The sequence below is a fragment of the Panthera pardus genome, unplaced genomic scaffold (genome assembly GCF_024362965.1).
Source record: "Panthera pardus isolate Hobbes unplaced genomic scaffold, ASM2436296v1 HiC_scaffold_12, whole genome shotgun sequence".
Lineage (NCBI taxonomy): Eukaryota > Metazoa > Chordata > Mammalia > Carnivora > Felidae > Panthera > Panthera pardus.
In genome coordinates, this window is record NW_026526677.1 from 59,905,241 (window position 1) to 59,929,299 (window position 24,059).

Below are 24,059 nucleotides of genomic sequence, written 5' to 3' on the forward strand. Positions count from 1 at the left end.
CACGAGATCATCCCAAAAGCCCCATGGAAAGTTACAAGAACCAGCGACCTACGCGATCTCCTTACAGTTGTTTCATTGACAACTAAGGTACACTGCCACCAGGTGGTGATTTGGTTACTAAGCACCCTTTCAAACAGCCAGGCTGCAGGGGTCACTGAGAGTCCTTACCCACGCAAGATAGAAATATAACACTCACGCAGTCCTGTGGACTCCATCCGGGATGCGGTGTTCACAGTATCACCAAAGAGGCAGTACCGAGGCATGGTGAGACCAACGACCCCTGCCACACAGGGCCCTGAAACTCAAATGTGTCCGGTGAGCGCCAGGAGGTCCTGGACCCAAGGGAAGTTCCCATGACAGTTTGCCCTTGCCCACCCCCTCTGCTGTCAACACATCCTGGGCTCCAGCTGGGGGGTGAAGATGAAGCTATATGGAGTCTCCAGTTATACCCAGAGAAGAGAGGATATTGGTGGCAGTCTCTGTGCCAGGGGTGGGGGTGGGCACACAGATAAATCAGAGCCAGCGTTTGCTCTTGGGGAACTCCCAGCCTGGTGGGGGAGACGTGTAAACTGTGATCGATGTTGTCAAATGGAGGCACCAGAGCTGTGCTGGCCCCAGAAGGGAGTCTGACCCAGCCCAGAGGACTTCCTGGAGGAGGCAGTGCATGAGCTATGTCTTGAAGGATGAGAGAATGAGTGGGCAGGGCATGGCAGGTGCCAAGGAACAGAGGCAGAGAGCCCACAGGTCTGAGGGAAGCGGCAAGCAGCTGAGTCTGGATAGGACGGCAAGTAGGAAGTTGTGGGAGATGATGTTGGAGGGAATAACAAGGGCCTGGGAGGCTGGGGAGGGGGTGGGGAGGGGGGTGTGGGGACAGGAATTTGGACTTTATCCTGCAGGTGAAACCATGGAGGTAGGAAGGGGTGGGGACCTGAGAAAGATGCCCCAAGGTCTCTCCTAGACCCATCCCAGCAAACATTTAGTTGTTTGCAGAACCACAGAAGGTCTCTGTCCTGCCTCTCCTATCAGACTATCAGCTCCTCAATATAAACTCAAAATAGCTTTGACAGATGCTGAGACAAAATGTGTGTGTGTGTGTGTGTGTGTGTGTATGAAACCGAACATCACAGATTCTTTAACTTATAACATCTTAGAACCTTCAAATAATAGAAGAAAAAAAGGAATGTAAAATTTTCTATCCTAGAGTTTTAGGATCTCAGAATTCTAGAAGCACACCATTGGGGTTGCCCCAGCCAATGCCCCCAGAATGATTGGGAGGTTGACGTGGCCCGTCGCCCCCACAGCCCCCAGTTTGTACCTGAGTGCAGACCAGCCCGGATGTAAATGGGTACATCGGGCGCGTGCCTCATCCGGAAGCCTCTCACAGAGCTGAGGATGTCCAGGGCCATGTTGGCGATCTCGGCCGCATGCCGGCTCCCGTTGCGCCGGGGCAGCCCTGAGGCCACCATGTAGGCATCCCCGATGGTCTCCACCTAGAAGTCACAGCCTTCACGCTCCAGTGCAAGAACACACCCTCCTTGGACCGTCCCAGCTCACACAAGGCCCTTCTGGGGAGCCCTGACCCACCCCTCAAGTCTCTGGCCCACAGCGTCGTCTCTACCAGGCCTCCCGTCCCAGGTGCCTCTGGCAACACTTAGATCTGCACGCTTCACATCGCCTTGGTCTGAATTGCAGTTGACCGTGGCTATCTGGGCTTCTCTGGCCCCGGGCCATGAGCCCGTTGGCATCGGACCTGGGCGCCCCGTCTGCACAAGGCCACAGCAGCAGATCAGGACTTCATCTGGAGAGGAATACATGTATATTCGATGCATATACACCCCAGGGGGTTGGAAAATAAGTATATCTAGTATGCCTTCCAAGGTGTACTAGGAACAAATGTAGGTGTTGGAATCCTACAGATGCGGGTTCAATCCCTGGCTCTGCCATTTACCTTGGGCAGACCACTTCACTTGTGCGAGCCTGTTTCCTCTTAGGTGGAATGCATATGAAAGATAAAGTGTTGAAAGCACTAGGCTCCGGGTACCAGAGGGGAGGTGGGCAGGGGGATGGGTGAAACAGGTGACGGGGATGAAGGAGGGCACTTGTGATGAGCACCGGGTGATGTATGAAGTGCCGAATCACTAACTTCTACACCCGGAACTGATATTTCACTGCATGTTACCCCAAAAAATTTTTTAAAAAGAACTAGGCTCATCATAGATGCTCAGTGGATGGAAACTTCCATCACCATCGCCATCATCAGCATCCTTTTCCTTGGCTGATGGTTGTGGGGATGAAAGAATCCCACAGTCTCAGAAGGGCTTTGAAGGCCACCCACCTGCCTCTTCAGTGGCTGGCCTGGCCTGGTTACACCTCTTGATACGAAGGCCCCCCCCTTCTAGAGGTGGCTGCTTTTTCTTCTAGGCAACTCTGACTTTCAAAAGTTGAGTGGAATAGAAACCTGCCTTTCACCCGCTGCTCTCAGCTCTAGCTCCTGAACTCTAGCCACAAAGCGTTCCCAGGCACCTTCTTTCTTCCGAAGGCCCTGTTCCAACTACTGGGGATACAGATGTGCGCCGTGGCCCTCCTCCCTGCCACAGGCCAGGCCAGCCAAGGTGAAGATGGTGACTCTACTCTCCAAGTCTTCCCCTCTCCAGGATGAAGAGCCCAGCTCCTGCACTGCCTCTCCCAAAGCCAGCAAATGCTGGCACCTCCCGGACCTGGGGAGCAGGTCCTGGCTGGCTCTCAATATCTGCTCTCCCTTGGCACCTGGTGTGCAAATAATCATAATCATAATCATAATCATAATCATAATCAATACTTCCCCTGACCATAGGGAGCACTGCAACTCAATAAATCTCTTACACAACATTTGCTGTAGACTGTGCCTTACTCCCCATGTTCCCCAAACCTCTCTGTCACCCTCCCAGGCGATCTCTACCCCACCGCCAGGAAGTGATCTGCCCTAATCATGCCACATTCTGTTTAGATACTTAAATTTGCTCCCTGTGGCCTGGCAGTCAGGGACTCCTGTGATCTGCAGAATTTCCTGACAAAACGCTAACAGTCACTCCTCGTTCCCCATGCTTCCACCAATGGGAAACTTTCTGCTGTCCGCAGAGACACTCAGGGCTTGCTCGATGGCCTGGTCCCCCTGCCCGAAATGCTCTCTCTCAGTCCCTGTTTGTTGAGATCCAAGCCCTCCATCAGCCCAGCTCACACTTCGTGGAGTCCCTAAAATCTTCCTGGTCACCAGATGTTTCCCTCCTCTGGGCCATGAGCCCCGTCTGCCTCCCCATCACCTGCGGTTGTCCACCCTGCACTTGGGGGCTGGCAGTGAACTTGGCAGGGGTCGGGCACATGGCTACGCCTCACTGTGTACATTTTCACAAAGGAGAAAGACCTCCCACCCCATGCGCCAGGAGGGAAAAATATGAGCGAGCCCTGGCTTTCCCTCTGCCCACCCACCTCTTCCCACAGGAGGAAGAACCCATTATCTGATTGGCAAGATTGAAAGGACGAAGCGCTTACATACTGGTATAGCAGTTACCACATGCCAGACGTCGTTCCAAGTCCTTTACAAACATCAATTCGTTAGACCTTCACAAGAATTCTGTGAGGTAGGTACCATTACCGTTGCCATTCTGCAGGTGGACATCGGGCCGGAGGATTGAGCCACTTGCCCATGTCACACAGTGCAGATGTGACCTTGATCAGTCCAGCCCCAGAGCCCGTAGGCTGTGCTGCCTCTTGATACGCATGGCTTGCGCCCCTTCTCTCTCTCTTTTGGGGACAGTGCCTGCTGTGTGGGGTTTTCCTCAGCGACTGCCTTGTGCAGTCAGCACCTGTGCGTAGGTCAGTCTGGCCTCCCAGAGGCAGCCCCGGAGAACTACAGCTCGCTGGCCTGACTTTGAGTCAGCGGCCGAGCGTACAGCTGAAATTCAGGGACGGTACATGTGCTTTGGAGACCCAGCGTTGCCTCAGTCAGGTGACCCCAGGTCCGGACTGGGGAGGAGAAGCACATGGTAGTGTCTCTAAGCTGTTAGACTGCCCTCCACCTGCCTGTAGTGTCATTAATAATCACCCCTACAAATCCAGTGACAGCAAGATGACCAGGCACAGGCCCCACTCTCTAGGAGCTCAGACCCATGAAGATGATCACTCAGAGACTCCTATCATAGTCGGCACTCAGCTGCACGCAAGGGTATACGCAGGTGTGGCCCTTCTGTGGATGAGAGAACACAGCCAGAGAAGCGAGGGCAAACGTTTCCATACTGGCAAAATACAGATGTGAACTCCAACTCCGCCACTGACTAGCCGTGTGACCTTGGGCTAGTCACTTACCCCTCTGAACCTGTGTTGCATCTGAAGGAATAATGGTCTGTTCCTCTGAGGGCCATTGCGAGGGTTGAATGAAATACCCTGTGATAGTCCCTTGGCTGGGCGAGTCCTCTGTAGATGCCTCACTAATGCTGGGGCCCACCCCAGACCTCTGCCCCATCTGTGCTTTCAGGGCAAGGCCTCGGCATCTGCTCGTGGTGGTGGTCGTCATGGCATTGGTGAACGAATGATCCGTAGCCCTTCCTCTCACGCTGCTCGCTCTGTAAAACGATCCTAAGCCATAATAGGCAATTTCACCTCTTTTTACAAATGGGTGCTTGGAACTCGGAGAGGTAAAGTGATTTGCCCAGGGTCGTTTGGCAGTATGGCTAAGGCCGGTCTCTCCCGCTGGGGCTGAGGGGCTAGGGTAAGTCCCCTCCACCCCTGTAGCCCACACGGACTCTGCTGGAACTATGTGCATAAAGTGCTCATTCAGTGCGTGCTGGGAGGGAATCACAAACCCCTGCAGAACCAGGAAATGATTGCCTGGCTGCCTCCCAATCCAGACTGGATTAAAGAGCAGTAACCAGATCCTGCTGGGGACGAAGGGGAAACCGAGGCGGATGGCGTGAGTGATGAGAGACGCGCTCACACATCGTCAGGAACAGGCCGCCTGTTTCCCCACATCTGGAGGGGTGTGCGGGCCTTGTTTTATTCCATTTCATCCTGCCAGAAAGATGCAGACCTCTTGGCCAGAGTTCAGAGCAGATCAGAAAGTATGATTCAGAGCGGGGAGGGGCACATGTGTGAGAAAAGATTAACAGGAGAGGAAAAGGCAAGGCCAGGGGTGACTCAGGGCACATCAAAGCTGCGGGGTTCAGCAAGATGAGATGAGGAATCTTTTCCTGGGGCCCACAGGGCCAGGGCGGCTCTGGAAGCAAGAGGGAAACTCAGCCAGCATGAGAGACAACATCTCAGAACCAGGAGCTGAGGCAGGAGTATAGGCTCCAGAATGGGGAGCAGGAGGGAAGCTGTGTCCTTGGCATGTCGGTGGCTCAGGTCTCTGAGGCTCAGTGTGCGGCAGGGTGGTATAGTGGACAGAGCCAGGCCGTGGTGGGAGACATTGTGGGTTCTAGTCCTGGCTCTGCCACCTACGGGCTGGGTGACCTTGGGCAAGTCACTTTCCCCTCTGGGCCTCAGTGAGCTCTTCACTCAGTCAATATGTATTTCCAGACAACCTACCATGTGTTGGACTTTGCCAGGCACTGGGGACAGAGGGGTTTAGGTTAGAACCATATGGTGTGGCTGTGCTTTCCAGGGGGAGTTATGAGAGCACCACACAGGAGCTCCTAACCATGTCTGGGAGGGGAAGGAGGCTAACTTGAGGCCAGAAGGATGACTAGGAGGGGGCCGGGTGACATGGAGGGAGACCAGTGTCCCTAGAGGAGGCAACCGCATGTGTAAAGGCCTAGTAGCCCCGTCAGCAAAGCATGTGTGAGGAATACGAGGTCTGCAGAGATGCAGCGGCCAGAGATACAGGTAAAGAGGTAGGTGAGGCCAGCTTCTGGAGGGTCTTGTGGGCCACTATGAACCTTTGGTTTAACCTGAGGATGTTCATCTCTTAGGGATGGTGAGCCCCAGAGAAGGGAGGTCTTGGGATCAGAATGCCCAAGTTCAAATCTCAGCTTCACATGCCACTGGAAATATGTAATTAGATGAGCCCATTAATCACTTGTTTCCTCATATATACAGTAGGGGTACCATTACCTACCTTACAGACTGCAATGATGATTAAGTGAATTAGTACATATAAAGCACTTAGACTACTGTCCAGTATACAGTAAGCACTCAATAAGTACTGGCAATTATTATTGTTGGGATACTGTACATAATGCTATCAGCAGACTGCCTGGCACCTCAAAGAGGTGCCTCTGTCCAGGCATCCTGTCCACTCTGGCTTCTGCCACAGGGCCTGGCCTTCCCCTGTCCCTGCCTCCCTGGAGGGCTATGGCTGGAAGGGGACTGGTGGTTCACAAAAGGAGGTTAAGGCCAGTGGAGTCTGAGTGTGGCAGTTTCTGGGGAGCTCCCCCTCCCCACCTCCTCCACTGTGTCTGAAGTGACCCAAGACCTCTAGCAACTGGACAAGAACAAGGGGCAGGACTAGGGTGGGGTCCCCACAGCAGGTACAGAGGTACAATTTGCTTACACAGCACTTTTTCAAGGGGGTTAGGAACTACCCATCATCTGCCAACCCCCAAGGTGGAGGTCACCATTCCTCATGTTTTATACATAAGGAAACAGAAGTCCAGAGAGGGAAACCATTTGCCCAAAGCTACACAGAAGCTGGTGGCCAAGCTGGGACTGAAACCCAGGTCGAGAGATGCACAGGGACTAGATCGTGGAAGGTCTTGACAGCTCTGCCCCTGCTCCCCTCTCCAGTGTCCCTCAGCCGCCACCCACTCCACCACCAGCCCACTTCACGTCCAGCCATTACAACCCGTTCAGCACTCTTCATACTCACCAGGCCCATCCCCTCAAGGCTCAGGCTTTGGCACATTATTCCCCCATGGCTTGCCTGGAAGAACCACACCCAGACTGGACAGCGCTAGGAAGATAGCACCTCCTCCAGGAAGACTTTCTTGCTTTTTACTCCACACGTCTAACCCTAGCTGGATTGGGGGACCTCTCAGCCTCCTTTGCCTGCCCTGACCATCGCTTTTACTGTGGGCTGTCTTCATCTTTTATCTATAGCAGTGAGCTCTCCCTGAGGACAGGCACAGGAGATGACTCATCTGTTGGCCCTTGCCCAGCACGGGTGGAGTTAATTTCCCCACCTCTTGAATCTGGGTTGGCCCCTTTCTAAGTAAACTTTAATGCCCAACATGGGGCTCAAACTCAAGAGCCCAAGAACAAGAGTTGCATGCTCTTCCGACTGAGCCAGCCAGGCACCCATGGGTTGGCTTTTTGACTTGCTTTGACCAATAGAATATGTCAGAAATAGCCATGTGCCCAATCCCAGCTTAGACCTCAAGAGGCTTCTGTCTTCTTTCCCAGAACCCTGCCATACCATGTGAATGATACCAGCCAACCTACTTGGGGTTAACAGACCATGTGGGCCACAGCTGTCCCAGTCAAGGTTCCAGACACATGAGATGTCCCAGCCAAGATCGGCAGAACTTCCTAGCTCCCTTGCAACTGACCACAGATGCATGAGTGGTCCAGCTGAGTCCAGAGAACTTTTCAATTTCCCTATAGGTTTGTGAGCAATAATAAATGCTTATCATTTTACATTACTGGGTTTTGGTGTTATTTGTTACACGGCAATAGCTAACTGATAAAGCCACACAGGTAAATGACTAGAAGTGAATGTATGACACAAACACAGCAGTGCAGGAAGGAGAGCTGGAATGCCAGCCTTCTGGTGTTCTCACCTTATACACATCATGGCTGCCCAGAACAGCATCAAACAGTGTGTAGAGGTCGTTGAGCAAGCCTACCACCTCAATGGGCTCGCTCAGGGCTGAGATGATGGTGAAACCCACAATGTCACTGAAGTATATGGTAACCTGGTCAAAGTACTCTGGCTCCACAGTTGCCCCCATTTTCAGAGCTCCAGCCACAGACCTGAAGAATGAGAAGGACCAGAGTCACAAGGTAGGAGGACCCCCTTCCCATAGTTTGGAGGGAGGGATTTCGGGGGGAAAATTCTTGGGTTAAGCACTGGGGAATCTGGATCAGGCCTGCTTGTATCCTGGCTGCCCTCCAGCACATACCTGTCCCTCTCTGGACATCACTTCCTCTGAAGTCAGATGGGGGACACTGTGCCCTCTCCTTGCCCCCGAGGAAGTGAGGTAGCAGAGTTAATAGAAGGGCCCAACATAGTGCCTAACACAAATAGGGGTTCTGTGAAAATATGTTAGATAAATAAACAATGACTAAATTAAATGAATTCATGGAACCCAGACTTACTAAGCACCTACTATGTCCCAGGTCCCATGCTCAGAGCCACAGAGGCTAGAGACATAATCAAGTCCTAAGGGGCCACTCACGGAGGGAGCATCTGAGAGAGTAGCCTCTCTGTCTTCTGCCTCTCCAGCTCCAGTTCCTCAGTCCGCTCCTGGATCAGGTCCTCCAGGTTCTGGGAATACTTCTCCAGCATCCACAGCATAGAGTCAGCAACACTGGTCTTCTTGCCTTGATTGAGGCTTTTGAACTGAAAATGGAACAAAAGTCCCAATTCATCCATGAAGGTCAGCACACTTGCTCTTGGGTTGGCAATCTGGGCCACGAGAATGAAGCAGACATAGTCCCTGCCTGGAGGAGCTCCATTGGTGAGGAGCAGATATGTAATAGACAAGGGACGGCAGCTGGAGGGAAGCACAGGGGAAGCACAGACAGCTGGAAGGAAAAGTGAGTTAGTTCTATATGAGGCGGGCCAGCAGGGAGAGGACTTTACAAAAGAGCCAGCTCATGGCCAGCATAGCATTACCATTATCAAACACTAACCCTACTGCTCTGGTTCTTACAACAACACTGTGGAGTGGACATTTGTTGTTCTTCTCAAAGGTGGATGGATGGATGGACAGATGGACAGATGGATGGATGGATAGATGGATGGATGAATGGATAGATGGATACAAAGATGATAGACAATAGATGGATGGATGGATGGATGGATGGATGGATGATAGCTAGACAGACAGACAGATGGGTGGATATGATGGATAGAAGGATGAATGGGTGGGTGAATAGACAGGTAGATAGAAAAGATACATGTAGATTAGTTATGTATATAATCATTTCTACCTCTATTTCTCTCCTTGTTCAAAAAAATGTTTTACAAAATAAGATAATAAATACGTAAGGCCACTGGGACCAAAGGAGGGAAAATGCCTGCTATTTTGGTCTAGCAAAATGCATGTTAGAATTTGGTCACAATTTTGAATATAAGCTTCCTAGCAACAAAGCAAAGAGGGAAATATAGATTATATGATCCAGAGTCCATGAGACAGTGGAGCATTAAATTGGTTGCTCCAAAGAAACAAAACTGCTGGCTGCTGAGCAGAGAGAAATGCCTGTCTTAGGTCTTCATATGAGGACATTCATATGTGGTCATAAATCACATCTTCAATGAGAAACTTACAGGAAATACGGCAGTGCGTTCCCTAAGGAGATTTACTAGAACCTTCCCCAGTCTGGTTTGTACCTTCCCAAAGTGCAGTCAGTGGGAGAAGCAAATTAATGATGGTCAAAGTGAAGGAATCCAACCCTGTCTAAACCCAGAAGCTTAGTGTGTGGGCATGTGCGTGTGTGTAGGTGCGCATATCCAACCTCCATGAATACCACTTAGCTCAACCCAACATCTGTAAGGTGGGGAGTGGCTGCAGCCCCTCACGTGCACCTATTTTATACCGCCCATTAAAAGCAGAGGCGCAAGCTTAAAGGGCAGTCGAGGTGGGCATGACAGCTCCTGACCCTGAGGCACCAAGAACCTAATGCTGACCAGAAGCTCACCTCTGCAAGGAAGGCCCTCGTTATACAAATGAGAAAACAAAGGATCTGAGAGGTGAGATAACTTGCCAAGGACTTCATAATGGTGGAACTGAGTTTCAAACTGAGATCTTTCACGTATTAATTTTATCATTGGCCAACCCACTGAATTAGTTTAAAAACTGGAATGCGCTTTCCATTGTTTCCCCCGGTTGCCCAGGAACGCAATCATAGGATCTGCAAATAGCAATTAATTTCTTCTTCCTTTCCAGTATTCATTTTCCTGTCTAATTGCATTAGCCGATACTCCCAGAACAATGTTAAATGAACATAAACCCAAGCCTTTTGATTTCCAGGTCCATGTTCTTTCCCTAATGCCTCACTCACTCTCTCTTTCTCAGAGAACCACCTTTTTTCTTAACTTAGTTATCTCACCTGATGGTCACTCAAGTGTGGGGAGTCAGACCACAGTTAGTCTTGCCAGGCAACTTTTAAGGAGGTTGAAGCTCAGCAGAGCAATCAACGTGCCCAAGGTCAAGGAGGTAAACTGCAATGTACATGTGAAGGAAGGCATTCTGGCCTTTAGCCTCCCCACGGCGTGGTCCAGTCCCTGCCTTTGTGCCAAATGAATCACATGCCCATCTCTGCTTTCTCCACCCCAGAGCCTTGGGCGGGATCTTTCCCCACAGTCACCCATCGCTGGCCATGGCAATCTCTGATCCCTGGATGGATTCCAGGCTTGTGTTTTAAGAATTGCTGGTCCTAGCTCTGCAACCCACCCCCACGGTGGCCACTGAGAGCTCATTTACTCTAGATCCAGATTTCTCATCTGTGCAATGGCGACGCCACGCCTGATACCTGAGCTGAGGTGAGGAAAGGAGGTGGGAAGTCAGGGGATGTGGAAAGGATTCTCAGGGGACACCTGTGTGCTCCTTTTGTGTGTCTTCCTCGCTCCCGCTCCCTCATCACCTGTCTGGACGCCCCTCTTGCTCGCTGAGCCTCTCCTTGGCAACGTTTGCTGTGGCTGGGAGTAGAGGGCAGAAAGGGAGGCACAAAGATGTCACCTCAGGCTTGATGGGTTAGTCTTGTGGGAGCCATTAGCCAGCTCAGTCAGGCCCACACTCTCCACCACCACCCTGCAAACTCGTACAGACTTGCCTCACCCCTCCTGTTATAGATCCCAAGGCAGGCCTGGGGGTGGGGGTGCACCCGAGCTCCTCACTAATTCCACTCACGGACAAGAGGAAACAGCATTGATTGTCTCCACAGCCACAAACGACCTCTTTGCTCTGGGGCCAGGAGGCCGAGATTTCCAGCACCAGCTCTGCAGACAGACAAACCTGAGTTTGGATTCCAGCTGCACCTTTCACTCCCTCAGTTACCTTGGGCGAGTCCCTCACCAATCTGTGCCTCAGTTTCTCTCCCGTAAAGCCAAGATAATAACAGTGCTTTTTGGGAGGGCTAGCCTAAGGATTAAATGAAGTAAGCACAACATAGCATGGGCCTCGGCACTTAGGAAGGCACTCAACACACATCCCCGGATCCCAGGGATCTGAGAAAGTTTTCCTCAAAGGGTGGACCTCGGCCATCCCCCCTTCTCCCCCGCAGGAGTGATGGTGCTGGCCTGTTGCCCCTTTGCTACATAAGGTTTCTAGGCCCCATAGGTAGTATCTGGCTGTCACTGAGCAAAGTGAAGTGAACCGATCTGCTAGGTCTTGGGAGCACTGGCCTGGGGTGCACTGACCTGGGTGTAGATCTGGTCTAGACTGGGTCTGTCCTCTGGAGCCTCCTCCCAGCACTGCTCCATCAGCTGGATACACTCGGGCGGCCCATGGTCAGGGGACACCAGGGGCCGGCACAGGGGAGGGGGCGACGCCACCTTCCTGATGATTTCTGCAATAAACACCATGTGGACGATAGGTCAGACGGGCCCAGGAGGACTCGTGGCAAGGGGTTGGCCTGGGGTCCTGAGAAGGAGGGCAGGGTAGGCCCGTGGGGGTGTAGGGATCAGGTCCTGAGGGTACTTCTTGTCTCCCCTGGGCATGCTGGCCAGTGGACCCAGGATTGCCCAGGGTGTGGCCTGGGAAGGGGTCTCACGCTAGGAGCCGAAAAGTGGGTTTTGACTTCTGGATCTGCCCCCCCCCCCCCACCTCTCTAGGAGATGGTGGACAAGACAGTGACCTTTCTGAGCCTCAGTCTTCCCATCTGTGAAATGAGCTTAATAAACTGCCTTCTTGAGAGGAGTGCAGAGGGAAGAGATGATAGATGTTAGGCACCTGGCCCCTAGAAAGCACCCCCCCCCCCAACCCACAAACCCAGCTGCTGCCACTTGCCAGCGATGCCCCACCCATGCGCTTGAAACCTTGACGCTGTGGCTCTTGCCTCCAGTCCTGCCACCTGGAGACTTTCCGGTGCCAACTCCCCATGTGGGAAACAAGATTGTATGCTTTCATTATCATCATCATTATCATTATTTTCCCAAGACAGCCCCTGCCATGATCTTCCTGTCCCCACTCCCTGTGATAAAGACCATCAGACTAAGTTGAGGTCCGATAGATCGGCGTTCTAGTTCTGGCTCTTGCTATTTGCCATCACTCTGTGCCTCAGCCTCCTCATCGGACAACTGGCCGGGAAAAGCTCCCCCTCAGGAAGCTGTTGGGGGCACTGGGGGAGCTGAGAGATTCACAAGGGCATTGGGAGGAAGTGGGGCTCAGATTTTCAGTGGATCAGGAGGGGACTTCTATATCACCCTCTTACGGTATCACCTCTCTGAGCCTCAGTTTCCTCCCATATAACAAGTACAGTTATAAATAGTACAGACCTCCTAGGGCTACAGGTTACTCCCTCAGGAGGGCTGGGATCCTCCTCTCTTGACCGAGGAGGTGGGGGCCCTTGGTGCCACCGAGGAGAAGTTTCCTTCTGGATTTCAGTTCCCTCCACATTCTTTGTCGGCCCCCTTTTTGGGGGGTAGTGCATGAGTCCCTGTCTAATTTTACATATAGGGAAACTGAGGCTCCTGGGAGTGAAGGAGTTCACCCACAGCTGCAGGGCTGGTAAAAAGCAAACTGTAGAACTGAGCCCGATCTCCTCCAGGCCTACATGATTTTCTTTGCCCAGAGGCTTCCAGCCTGCAGGCATCAGACCCTGAGGGCCTCTGAGTAAAGGACCTGAAAAGCTGTGTGTGCTTACAAAGGAGGGTATGCAGATGGAATCAATAACACATCACACACACACACACACACACACACACACACACACACACATACGACTCTTTTTCAAAAGTATTCAGATGGGGTTGTGATGAATAAAATACAAATCCATTTCAAAGCATTGCTGACTTCAGAGCCGATTCTGTCTTTGGGGATTGTCTCAGTCAGCGGATATTAAAAATCACATAGCATGTGAGGCTCCAAACGTTTTTGACATTAAAACGGAGTCCTCATATGTGAATGTGCTGAAAACGGCTGTCCCAGGCCAGGCCAGCCGCGGTCTCACGTTCCCTCCCCCTGCCCGGCCCGCTGTCCACACCCAACGCATCACGGTGACGGACTGGCCGTGTCAGCGGTTGAGGGAGGAGGCCACATACCCAGGTCTATGGGAGTATGCTCCATGGATGACTCCAGGAGATTTTAGGGCAAGGACACTGAGCTTGTCCAAGTCCCAGACCCACTGCTTCCCCACCGAGAAGCCCCTTCCCCTCTCCGGGCCTCACTCAGCTATCTCTAACGAGTGCACCTACCGCCTCCCAGGGTTGTCCAGTGGAATAAAGCATATGACAGAGAGAGCTCTGGAAGCTGCAATTCCACCCCTCACCCCCACTGCGCACACACACACACACACACACAGGATCTTGAAAAGATGTTACTTCTAAGATCAAGGAGCGTTTGCGTCCAAGTTGGGAATTCAGGAGAGAATGTGGGATCCCCCATTAGCACCTCCGTAAAACCGCCCAGGCAAATACTTGAGTGCCCACCATGTGTCAGGCACTTGGTCTAAAGAAGTTCACTGACTCCTCACAACCACTCTAGGAGGCAGGCAACATAGTCCCCATTTTACAGACAAGGAAACTGAGGCTCGGAGCCTGAAAGGGATTTACTCAAAGTTATGAAGTGAATTGGCGTGGAGCTGGGCTTAGGTTGGTGTCCCCCAGTACCTGGGCTCTTAGTGTTTTACTCCCCGAGACCAGGGACAGCGTGCCCTGGGACGTAGCAGGCCCTGGACTGACAGCCTGATCCAATGGCGGCCATCAGGTTCCAGGCCTGATCCCTGCACCTAAAGCCTCATGGAGCCCAGGCCTGAGGGCCATACACTTCTGGACCCCATCTGGCTGGTCTTTCCTCACCCAGCGGGTAGATGTGGGGGGTCGGGCCACTGAGGATGTTGAACAAATGGCCTGACAAAGATCCCCCTCCTTCCCACTCCTCCACCTCATAAATTTGGAGCTTGGAATGCTCATTACTCACTGAGCAGTGCTTTAGTGGAGAAAGGAAGCAAGCCAGGCCTCCCATGAGTTAATGATTTTCCTTTGGGGGTGGGACGGAGTAGTGGGTTCAGCTCCATCACTGCTCTGGACTGTGGGCTGAGATGCCGGGGTGTCTGTGAGGACAGGTCCCTGGGACTGGACACAGACAGGAGGGGGACAGCTAGAAGAACAGCCCAGGGTCTGGGAAACCCTGATGAGAAACACAGAAAGGGAGGAAAGGTTTCTGAAGTTGGTCCTCCGCGCTGGGGTCAGAAAAGAAAACATCTAAGACTGAGTGATGATGGGGAAGGTGTGAGTGACCATCCCACACACCTAAAGTATAAGGACAGAGATGTTCTTGAAGGAATCCTGTCTGGGCAGAGAAGCAAGCCCCTAAATACTGAGCAGCCTGGCCACATCAGACGAGGGCCAGATGTCTGGCCCATTTTTATTTCATCCCCATTCTAAAGATGAGAAAACTAAGGCTCAGAGAGGGTAAGCGATCTGTGTAAGGTCATGTAGTAAGTTAAGTGATACAGCTGGGGAAAACTGGGGTCTATATGCACACAAAGTCTATGCAAATCAAGGAGGGGTGGTTAGGGCATGAGCATCCACAGACATGGCAGTGACCTTAGAAGAGGCAGAGGGGGTTGAGGTTTTCACCCAGAAATCAATATCTTTACCTGGAGCTGGTCAGCTGCCATTTTGGTGGAGCTGATAAGGCTGCCTGGCTTGAGCCAAAGAAACTTAATTCTCATGGTCACACCAGACAAGTGTGTCTGTAAGGTTATTTCCACCAGGATTTCCTGGTGGCCACAGAGCTCCCCAACTACACGGGGACTCCAGCCAGCGAACGGCCAAGGAAGGAGGACAAGGGCACTGTACCTTCTGCGGAGAGCCCTGAGGAGCAGTAGGGTGGGCCTCGAGTCAGCACCTCCTGCAGGATGATGCCGATGCTGAAGATGTCTGCTTTGAGGGTGCCCCGTCCCGGCGCCCCGGGCCCCCGCAACAGCTCTGGAGCCGTCCACAACAGCTCTGCAGTCACAAGGCAAGGCCACACTGTCCTCACCCACTGACCACCAAACTGGGCCAAGATGGGCAGGCACTTCACATATGTGGCGTCATCGCCCTCTACCTACAGCCCCCAGGAGGACATAGGTGTTTCTGTTCTCCCCCATTCATAGGTAGGGGGCCTGAGGCAGCTCAAGGTCACACCACAGGAAGTGCTAAAAGATTGGACATCTCCCCTGTCCCCCTGCCTCACAAGCATCCAATTTAAATAGAGGCCTCAAAACCCACTGGCAGCGCCTGCCCATCCCTGAGCTGACCTTCTGGGGCTGGCCGGGGGCGGGGAGCCCGCTGAACATCCAGGAGCTCTGCATAACCGTGGTCAGTGACCTTGAGAACAAAGCGCCCATCCACCACACAGTTTCGGGACTTGAGGCGTCCGTGAGGGAAATGTCGATGGTGCAGATACCGCATGCCCTGGAAAGGACATAATGGTAACCCATTATGTGATGAATCAAAGGGACCCCTAGTCCTCTCAGCATCTCACAGACCCCAGAAACACTTCCTGCCTCCTCTCACCTTCTCCCATACTGTTCAGATTTTTCTTAGACAAAGTAGGAGACCAGGTCTTGGAAATCTGAGCATCTCTTTTCTCCCTGCCCTCCCCATGGCCCCCATAGCTCTAGGCCCAGGGACGGTTCTCACACGGATCAAATCCAGCAGCAGAGAGGCCTTGAAAGTCCAGTCCAGCCTCAGAGCTTCATTCCGCAGCAGGTCCTCCAGGCTGCCCCGGGAACAGTGCTCCAGCACTAGAGCACTGACCCCAGGGGCCACAAAGAAGCCCAGGCAGGCAGCAACGTTCTCATGCCGCATCTCCCGCATCTATTGGGGCAATAGGCATCTTAGCAGCCCCTAGGGGCACATTGAAGGCTGAACCAGATACAATCCACATCTGGGTCTCCAGTATTTAGCACCCAGTACAGGGAAGAGCACAGAGAGGCACCAGAAATGTTGGGTGGATGGATGGATGATGGATGGATGGAGATGGATGGATATGTGCATGGATGGGTAGATGGATGATGGATGGTTGGGTGAATGGATGGATGGATGGATGGATAGATGGATGAATGGATGATGGATGATGAATGGATGCCTGGATAGATGGATGGATGATGAATGGATAGATGGATATGTGGATGGATGGGTGGATGGTTGGATGATGGATGGATGAATGGATGGATGAGTGGGTGAACAAGTGAATGGAAGTGTCATGGGAGAATAAATGAATAAGCTGTAGCGAACTCCACAGTATAGGGATCTAGGCCTGTTTCCCAACCTAAGTGGAACCATGGACCTGAAAACTGTAAAGTTTCTCCCCTAAGACTTAGAGACTGATAAGGAGAGGAAGAAGAGCAGAAGGGACCAGGCTCAACCAGAAAATAGCCTCTGTCATGGCTGCCCAGCAGGTCAGAGAGCTTGAACCCAAGCAGTGATGCTAGCATTTATCAAAGGCTCACTTCTGGCCAGAGACAATTCTAGGTTATTTCATATGTTCTCTCCAATCTTCCTAATTCCCCAGAGGGTAGATTTCATTAGCTCCATCTTACAGGAAAGCTAAGCGTTTCATGGAGGCAGAATTCTACCTGGGACCTTCCTGGTTCCAATCCTGTGCTCTGTGCTCCAGCCACAGTGCTTCTCAGGATACTGACAACCTCGGGGGTGAAGGGGCTTATGTGGTTAGTGATGACAAGTGACCGGAAGCTCCTTGAGAGAAGGAACCCTGTCCCTCTTCTCCACAGCTGTACCCCCAAACCCAGAACATGGCCTGGCTCATAGGTGATGCTCAAAATACAGTGACTAAATGAGTGGATGGGTGGAGGGATGGTGGGTACAGGAGGAGGTCCTTCGAGGGTGTTGCTGATACTGATGGAAGGGACTGTGCCCCTGAGGGTCGTGGTGATGGTCACGTTGAGGTGGTGACGTGACTTGAGGAATGCTCGTGAGTAAAGATGAGTGTGTAACTGTGGTTGAGGTGTCGGCCATGGGGCAGCAATTGTGATGATAGAAAGGACTCCTTTCTGAGGCTAGAAGCTTCCACGTTGAGCGGGGACCACTCCATACCAGTAGGAGTCCCTTGCCAGCGTCCCCTCCCCTCCTTGGCCCTACCTTTCTCAGGAGGCTGAGGCAGCTGGGCCGAAGCTCAGGGGCTGTGCCTGCTTCAAACCTCTTCAGCCACACCCACTCCCCCTGTTGGAGGAAGAACGAGAAAGTTCGCTGCTGCTGGTCTCCCGCTGTGCGACCTTGGGTTAATCCCTCTGTGCCTCTCAGCCCCAGTTCCGTCCCCATAAATGTATCTTTTCTGTGTGCTGCAAGCCAGGCAGGGCCTGGCCGGCAGAAACCGAAGTTAGACTTTCACCTTGGTGGGGCAAAGCCAGGGCCTTTGGCTGACAGACCCGAGTTCAGTCCTAACCCCGCCACTGTCTAGCTCCGTCTGTGAGCTTGAACAAGTGACTTTGGTTCTCTCAGCCTCTTGTTCCAGTTCTGTAAAGCGAAGATGATACCCCCCTCGCCCTGCAAGAGCTAACACTTGTTGCATATAAAGCATGTCAACATGCTCCCAGTGTCAAGGTCAACTTTACTCTGCAGGCCTCAGGCACCCACAACACCCCAAAGCCTGTGAAGTGACGGGGGCTCTGTGACCCAGAGACTGTAGGAGAGGGGACGGCGGGAGAGAAGGAAGCCTCAGGCTGGGGCTCGGTCCTCGCCCCGGCCTGGCCCAGAGCTAGCTGCAATCTTAGCCCTCTCTCCCCTGTCATGGATGGATTTCTGCCTTGTCAGCCTCACCCACAGACTGTCAGCTAACTTAGAGAAGCAGACAGAACATGCTTTGTACAGCATTAAAGCCTCCTTTCAGCATAAAAGAAGAAAAGATGGGATTCCCCTGGGGAGGAAGTGGAAAAGAAGGATCATAAGCCTCATGTCCCTTCCTGTACAATTAGCCTGGCTCATCAGCTGTGAGTCGCAGAATTTGAGAATCGGAACATCAGTGAATTGTCGAGTTGGAGAACACAGCACCTGAAAAGCCACAGTGTCCTCAACAACTTTAGAATCCTGTCGGTCTAATCTCTGACTTTGTGGCCTCCCTATCGGCTGACGGTCTGGGGCTGTGTGCTTCCCTCACCTCTGGGCCTCAGGGACCTGGGATCTCACTGTCCCTTGCCGAAACAGGCAAGAGGGTGACCTAGACTGGCCCCCGTGCTGAGAGAAACCCTGGGTGGACCCACGTTGGGAGAGCCCAGGCCCAAGTAGCCAGCAACTTGTTGTCCCAAGGTCAGATCACAAACCATGCTGAGCTGGGAATTGAGAGTCCTTCTCCACTCCTACTATGCCACTGATTTGCTGTGGGGCCCAGGAAAGTCACTGGCCCTCTTCAAGCCTCGGTTTCCCATTCTGTAACAGGAGTAGGGCATACAGAAGCCCAAGAGGCTGTGGGCTCCCTCAGCTTCTCCCAAACTCACTGCAGCTTCTCAGGCCCAAACATGTGGTGGCAGAGGCCCTCACCTGGTACAGGGCCACATTGGTGGGCTCCTGGGGGGCCTGCAGGCTCCTTGCTGACCCCTGGGCCACCGACCTCAGGCTCCCGCCATCTGCCACACTTCTTGATTCACTCACGCTGTCCACGTGCAGCCTCTGGAGGGGGCAGGTGCGGTCAAGAGCCTGGACCAGGCCTCAGTCAGCGGCTTGCCCACCCAGCCCAGTGCCTGTCCCCCTACCCGTCTGCTTGGCGGCCGATGGATGAAGGTGAGCTCCTGGGCTGTCAGCAGGATCCGGTGGGGGCCCCGCACCAGCTGTAGCTGTTGGATGCCCAATCTGGAGGCAAGAGAAAGGGCAGGGCAGAGGGAGGGCACACGTATCACTCCCACCTCGATCTGGCCTATTGGGCCTGCGCTGACCCAGAGCCCTCAACCTGTTTCTCTCCCTTCTCCCCAGCAGTCCCAGCACCGAGGGGTCACTGCTGAGCACTGCCCCCTACCCAGGCCCTTGGCCTGGCTCAGGTCTGATAAGCCTACTGGTCCCTAGCCTGGGAGTTCCCAAACTGCCCGGAGGCTTCCTGAGGTGAGGGCCGGGGGGCAGGCTCAGGGAACACAGAGGATTTCAGACCCAGGAAGAATTGCTTTCAAAACTGAAGGGCCCTGGGAGTTGTCCTGGTCAAGCCATCATTGTGCATGTTCATAGCCTGAAGCTCAGGGATGGACAGTCTTACATAAGGTCCCAGGCTTCTTCCCCGACTTTTAAGTGGACCTTTTCGCAAGGCCCCCCAGCCTCAGCAGGGCCATGACTGAGGCTCTAAGATGGACAGGAGTGCTGGACTGTCCTGAGGTCCTGGGATGGGAAAGCCTCCTGAAGATTGCCAGGACTGTGCACACACAAGAGAGGCCCTGTGGGTGGGGGGCACAGAGGGGCAGAAAAAGGCTTGGGTGCAGACAGAGTCTCACCTGATGAGGCAAGTGAGGGTCCCGCCAGCCAGCAAAAGGACACATGCCAGGACAAAAGCGAGGAAGCTCCCAGGGAGCTGTGCATCTGCGGGCGGAGCAGGATGGACGTGAGTCCTAACAGTAACAACCACACAAGGAGGGCAGCCCCCTTCACCCAGCTCCTGTACCTCCTCCTGGGCCTTCCTCTGGGAAATGGAAACACAAACCCCAATCCAGATCGACCCCAGGGATGAGGCTCAGAATGACACTCATGTAGGAAAGTCCTATCTGTGGACTGGTCATCACACGCAGGTATTGAGTCCCAGTGTTTCAGCCTGGGTTCTTGGGCTCCCTGTCCCTGGATCTCCATGGTCCCTGCTCAGATCTCATTACAGTCCTGGTCAGACTATGGTCTTTTGTCTGATGGCATATCAAGTCCCTTCCCAATAGACAGAGTGGCTGGATAGCAGGGCCTGTGTCTTATTCATCTCACTGTCCCTGGCACCTAACACAGAGCCTGGGCATAGTGGGTGCTGAATAAAAATTTTGTATCCCTGTCGATTATTGTCCTACTTCTTGCATATCCCCTCTGATGGGCCCCTCGCTATCTGTTTGGACAGCCAGTTTCATTGTCCTTCACTCTGACCATTAAGAGAGCCTTCCTGACACCAAATCCAAATCTCCAGGCCTCATGTCAGGAGTTGGATGTAAAGACGCTATTCAAGTTCACTGGCAAGGTTGGGAGGGCACCCCTACTTTGCTTGGGCAACCCTAGCATCAGCTTAGGCTGGCAAGGACGCTGAATGCCCAGCCCCAATCTGGAGAGAGGACATTGACCTCTGCTGCCACAGAAATGGGGCCATCCCTTCTGCCTTCCATGCCTCCTCTCCCTTCTTCCTTTCGCTGGAGGATGAGCTCTGCTGTCTGCCCCCTGCTGAAGCCCTCCAGTCTGAGTCCATCATAATAATAGCAGCAAATACCTTGCAGTCCCTATTATACTATTGCACATTGTATTGCATTAAGCACCTATTCTGACAATGTTATGTATTTCAATTCACCTTATTCTGCACAATGACCCCTGGAAGTAGGTATGGTCATGGTCACAATTTTGTAGAGGAGGAAACAGTGAGAAGTAACTGTCTGTGAGTGGCAGAGCCTGGGTTCAAACCCTGGCACTTTCGCTCTGGCATCTGGGCTCCTAACCACCGCATCATCCTGCCTCTCGCCCAGGCTCCGAAAGGGTAAGCTTTGAGTCTTAATCTGGAGGAGACAAGGGAGCAAACGCACAGGGTGCGGCAGAAAGCACAGTGTGCCCCAGGCCTAGGGGGCAGCGAGTGCCAAGGTTCTGAAGCAGGAGCGGTCTGCGATCCAGGGAAGGACAGAAGAGAGCAGGAGGAAGACAGACCAAGATGCTGAGCGGGACAGGGTGCTGTGAAGTCAGAGGCCAGGACTCTGGCTTGGCTCCGGGTGAGGCCAAGCCTCTACAGGTCCTGGTGGGGGAGTGATTATGTTTCCAAAGGATCCTCCAACCTGCCAGGTTGCATGAGGACGAGGCGGAGGCAAGGCAGTGACCCAGTGAGAGATGACGAGGGCCTGGCCCAGGATGGAGGCAGTGACTGGTGAACAGCTCTGCTGCCGGGCAAATTCTAAAGATGGCGCCCCCAGGGTGTGCTGACCAACTGGATGGGGGGTGTGAGGAGACAGAGCGTTCCTGTGCCTGTGGGAGGTTGGGGGTTCCATGACCTGCAACGGAGAACATCATGGGAGGCAGATTGGGGGACAGATCAGGAGTTGAGCTTCAGACAACATCAAGTTTCAGATGCCGACTAGATATCCAGGTGTCAGTAGAATCTTATTGGACATGTCAAGTAAGAGGTTGGGCAGATATGGAGTTTAGGAGACAACAATGTCCATCTGGGGGCCACGAGAATGGATAAGACACTGTGGGGCTAAGTGCTGAGAGAAAACGGCTCAAAGCACCAAGCCCACAGGAGTGGTGTTAATAGGTTAGAACTCTATAGAACAGAAAAGGTGACTGAGAAGGTGACGAGTGAGGGGGCCCTGGAGAGGGATGGAGCAGCAGGGAGGACGGGATTTCGGCTCTCTTGGCTGAGCAAAGCCAAGACTAGCGGCTGGCTCTGGGCCTCAGCACATGGAGGCTACTGGGGGCCTTGATAGGACTGCTCGTGTTAAGAGAGTAATGGAGAGAGTCAGCAACGAGGACTCCAGAGAAGAGGGGAAGGGACATTTAATCCAGTTAGCACCCACACCCTTTCGACGGATCTTGCTGCCAAAGGGAGTCAAGGAATAAAGCTTAGGCTGAAAGGAGTGTGAATGAATGGCTCTCTAGGGCTAACATTCCAAGACACAATCAGAGGAAACAAAGAACACGGCACATTGTCTTGCTGACAAGACCCTGAGACCCAGGGAGGAGAGAAGCCAGCCCTGGACAGGAAAAGTCCAGCCGGTCCCAGCGCTCCTAGGTGCCACTTGAGGAGTGCTTCTCACTGAGAGCACGTGACCGCGTAGCTCCTTCCCATCTCCTTGGAAGTACAAGCCCTGCTCCTGAGGTCTGCCCCACCCCCACCTCACGCAAGGACAAGCAGTTGAAGGTGTCAGGTCTTTGTTCCTATTTCTACATGAGAAATGGAGACCCAGAGAGGGTATGCAACTTGCCCAAGGTCACACACCTAGTCAGGGGCAGCACTGAACTGCAGCCCTAAGTACATTTGCCCCAAAGTCCCCGCTGTCTGGTCTCTCAATCCATGGTGGTGATCAGTTGTATTGGTGATAATCATGACAACACAGGCCAGAGTGTGAACTGTCACTTTTAGATCCCCAAGAGAAGATACATCCTGAGGCCGCTGCTCAGGCTCCCACAACCCCCTAGTGTCCCCTCTCAGAGCCCCCTCTCAGAGCACCTGCCCTTACCCCGTCCCCCTTTACCCAGGGAGCTCCATCCCACGTGCGGGCAGTGACCACAGGTCTTATCTGCCATTGTATCCCCAGTTCTCAGCACTGAGCATGGGACACAGTGGATGCTCAATAAATGTTTGCTGATTGATTTGTTGAATGAATTAATTAAAAACCTGTTGGATGGTGAAATCTGTGAGCCAGGGCTGATGGAGAAGGATCTCCTCTGAGCTCCATCAGCCCCTGGCTGCCCCCTTCATGGCTCTGATCACACTGTCTTGTATTGTTTTCAGCTGTCCCTGTCTCTGTCACCAGACAGAAGCCCCTGGAAAGCAGGCCCTGGGGTTGGTCTTTGAGTACATCAGCTCAGTGAGGGCAGGGACATCATTTCATTCACTCCTATATCCCTGGGGCTGAGCATAGTGCCTGACACGTGGGAGGTCCTCCAGCAAATTTTTGTGGAAAAAGGGGCAGAGAAACAATTGGGTGAAGGCTTCTTCTCATGAGCTACCTTCTAGTCTGGGGAACAGATGGCACTGGTTCTTCCCAGCACGGGACACACACCCTTATGAACATGAAGCAATTCACTCAGGGCCTGTGGGGATCATGGTGGCCAGGGTGGAGGGGCAGCCCTGATTGGTAAGACAGGTAAGATTTAACCAGGCAAGGTGGGGAGCTCTCCAGGAAGAGGAAAACGCATTGGGTGATTGGATGGATGGATAGGTGAATGGATGGAGGGATGATGAATTACCTCTCATGCATAGCATATTGGGGTCAAACCAGCAGCTGGAGTCACGTGCTGGAGGGGCCCCTCCTGGAAAGTGTATGGCCCTGTCCAGGGGCTGCACTTGCCACGTGCCTGTGTCCAGAATGTGGGTGGGGACCAGCTGGCTTCCCTGACCATCTGTGTCCAAGATGACGTACTGAGCCAATCTCCTGCCCTTCTCATCCGTCCGGATCCTCTGGCTAAAGCCAGCCACATTCAGAGCCCCTGTATGGTCTCCCAAGTGGGCCCCCGAGAGTCCTGCCCCATGGCTCTCAGAGCGGTTCAGGGCATGGGCCAGCAGGACAACAGCATCATAGATGGTCCCAAAGAGCGGGGACACCTGTGGAAGAGAAGGTCCCTCAACCCCATAACCCCGTGGCACAGGCTCCCACACATCTCTGAGCCCTGCCAGCAGCAGGTTGTATGGATTATCACCCCCACCCCGCCCCCAACACAGCCCTCTCTCTGGTCCCACCATGACCTCAGTCCCCACTCAGTGGAATCACAGTCTCCGTGGCCACCGCCAACTCCGACGTCTCACAGGCATGTCAAACCTGCCTGACATGTCCAAAACAGAACTCCTGGTTCTTCAAGGTTCCGTCTGGTTCTCCCACGCTAACCCCACTCC

At 53.2% G+C, this 24,059-nt stretch overlaps 1 protein-coding gene across 1 annotated transcript in view; it reads right to left on the reverse strand.

Moving 5' to 3' along the window:
- LOC109267234 (guanylate cyclase D-like) overlaps window positions 1-24,059 on the reverse strand; it is a 36,508-nt gene that overhangs the window by 5,082 nt on the left and 7,367 nt on the right. Inside the window, exons 4-18 of the mRNA XM_053900629.1 lie at window positions 23,417-23,771; window positions 21,283-21,431; window positions 20,956-21,012; window positions 19,774-19,958; window positions 19,051-19,147; window positions 18,839-18,967; window positions 17,444-17,524; window positions 15,983-16,159; window positions 15,598-15,754; window positions 15,155-15,304; window positions 11,552-11,700; window positions 8,367-8,530; window positions 7,749-7,941; window positions 1,316-1,490; window positions 197-295 (exon numbers count right to left, since the gene is read on the reverse strand). Of these exons, the coding sequence (XP_053756604.1) occupies window positions 197-295; window positions 1,316-1,490; window positions 7,749-7,941; window positions 8,367-8,530; window positions 11,552-11,700; window positions 15,155-15,304; window positions 15,598-15,754; window positions 15,983-16,159; window positions 17,444-17,524; window positions 18,839-18,967; window positions 19,051-19,147; window positions 19,774-19,958; window positions 20,956-21,012; window positions 21,283-21,431; window positions 23,417-23,771 (2,317 nt within the window). The remainder of the gene's footprint in view (window positions 1-196; window positions 296-1,315; window positions 1,491-7,748; window positions 7,942-8,366; window positions 8,531-11,551; window positions 11,701-15,154; window positions 15,305-15,597; window positions 15,755-15,982; window positions 16,160-17,443; window positions 17,525-18,838; window positions 18,968-19,050; window positions 19,148-19,773; window positions 19,959-20,955; window positions 21,013-21,282; window positions 21,432-23,416; window positions 23,772-24,059) is intronic.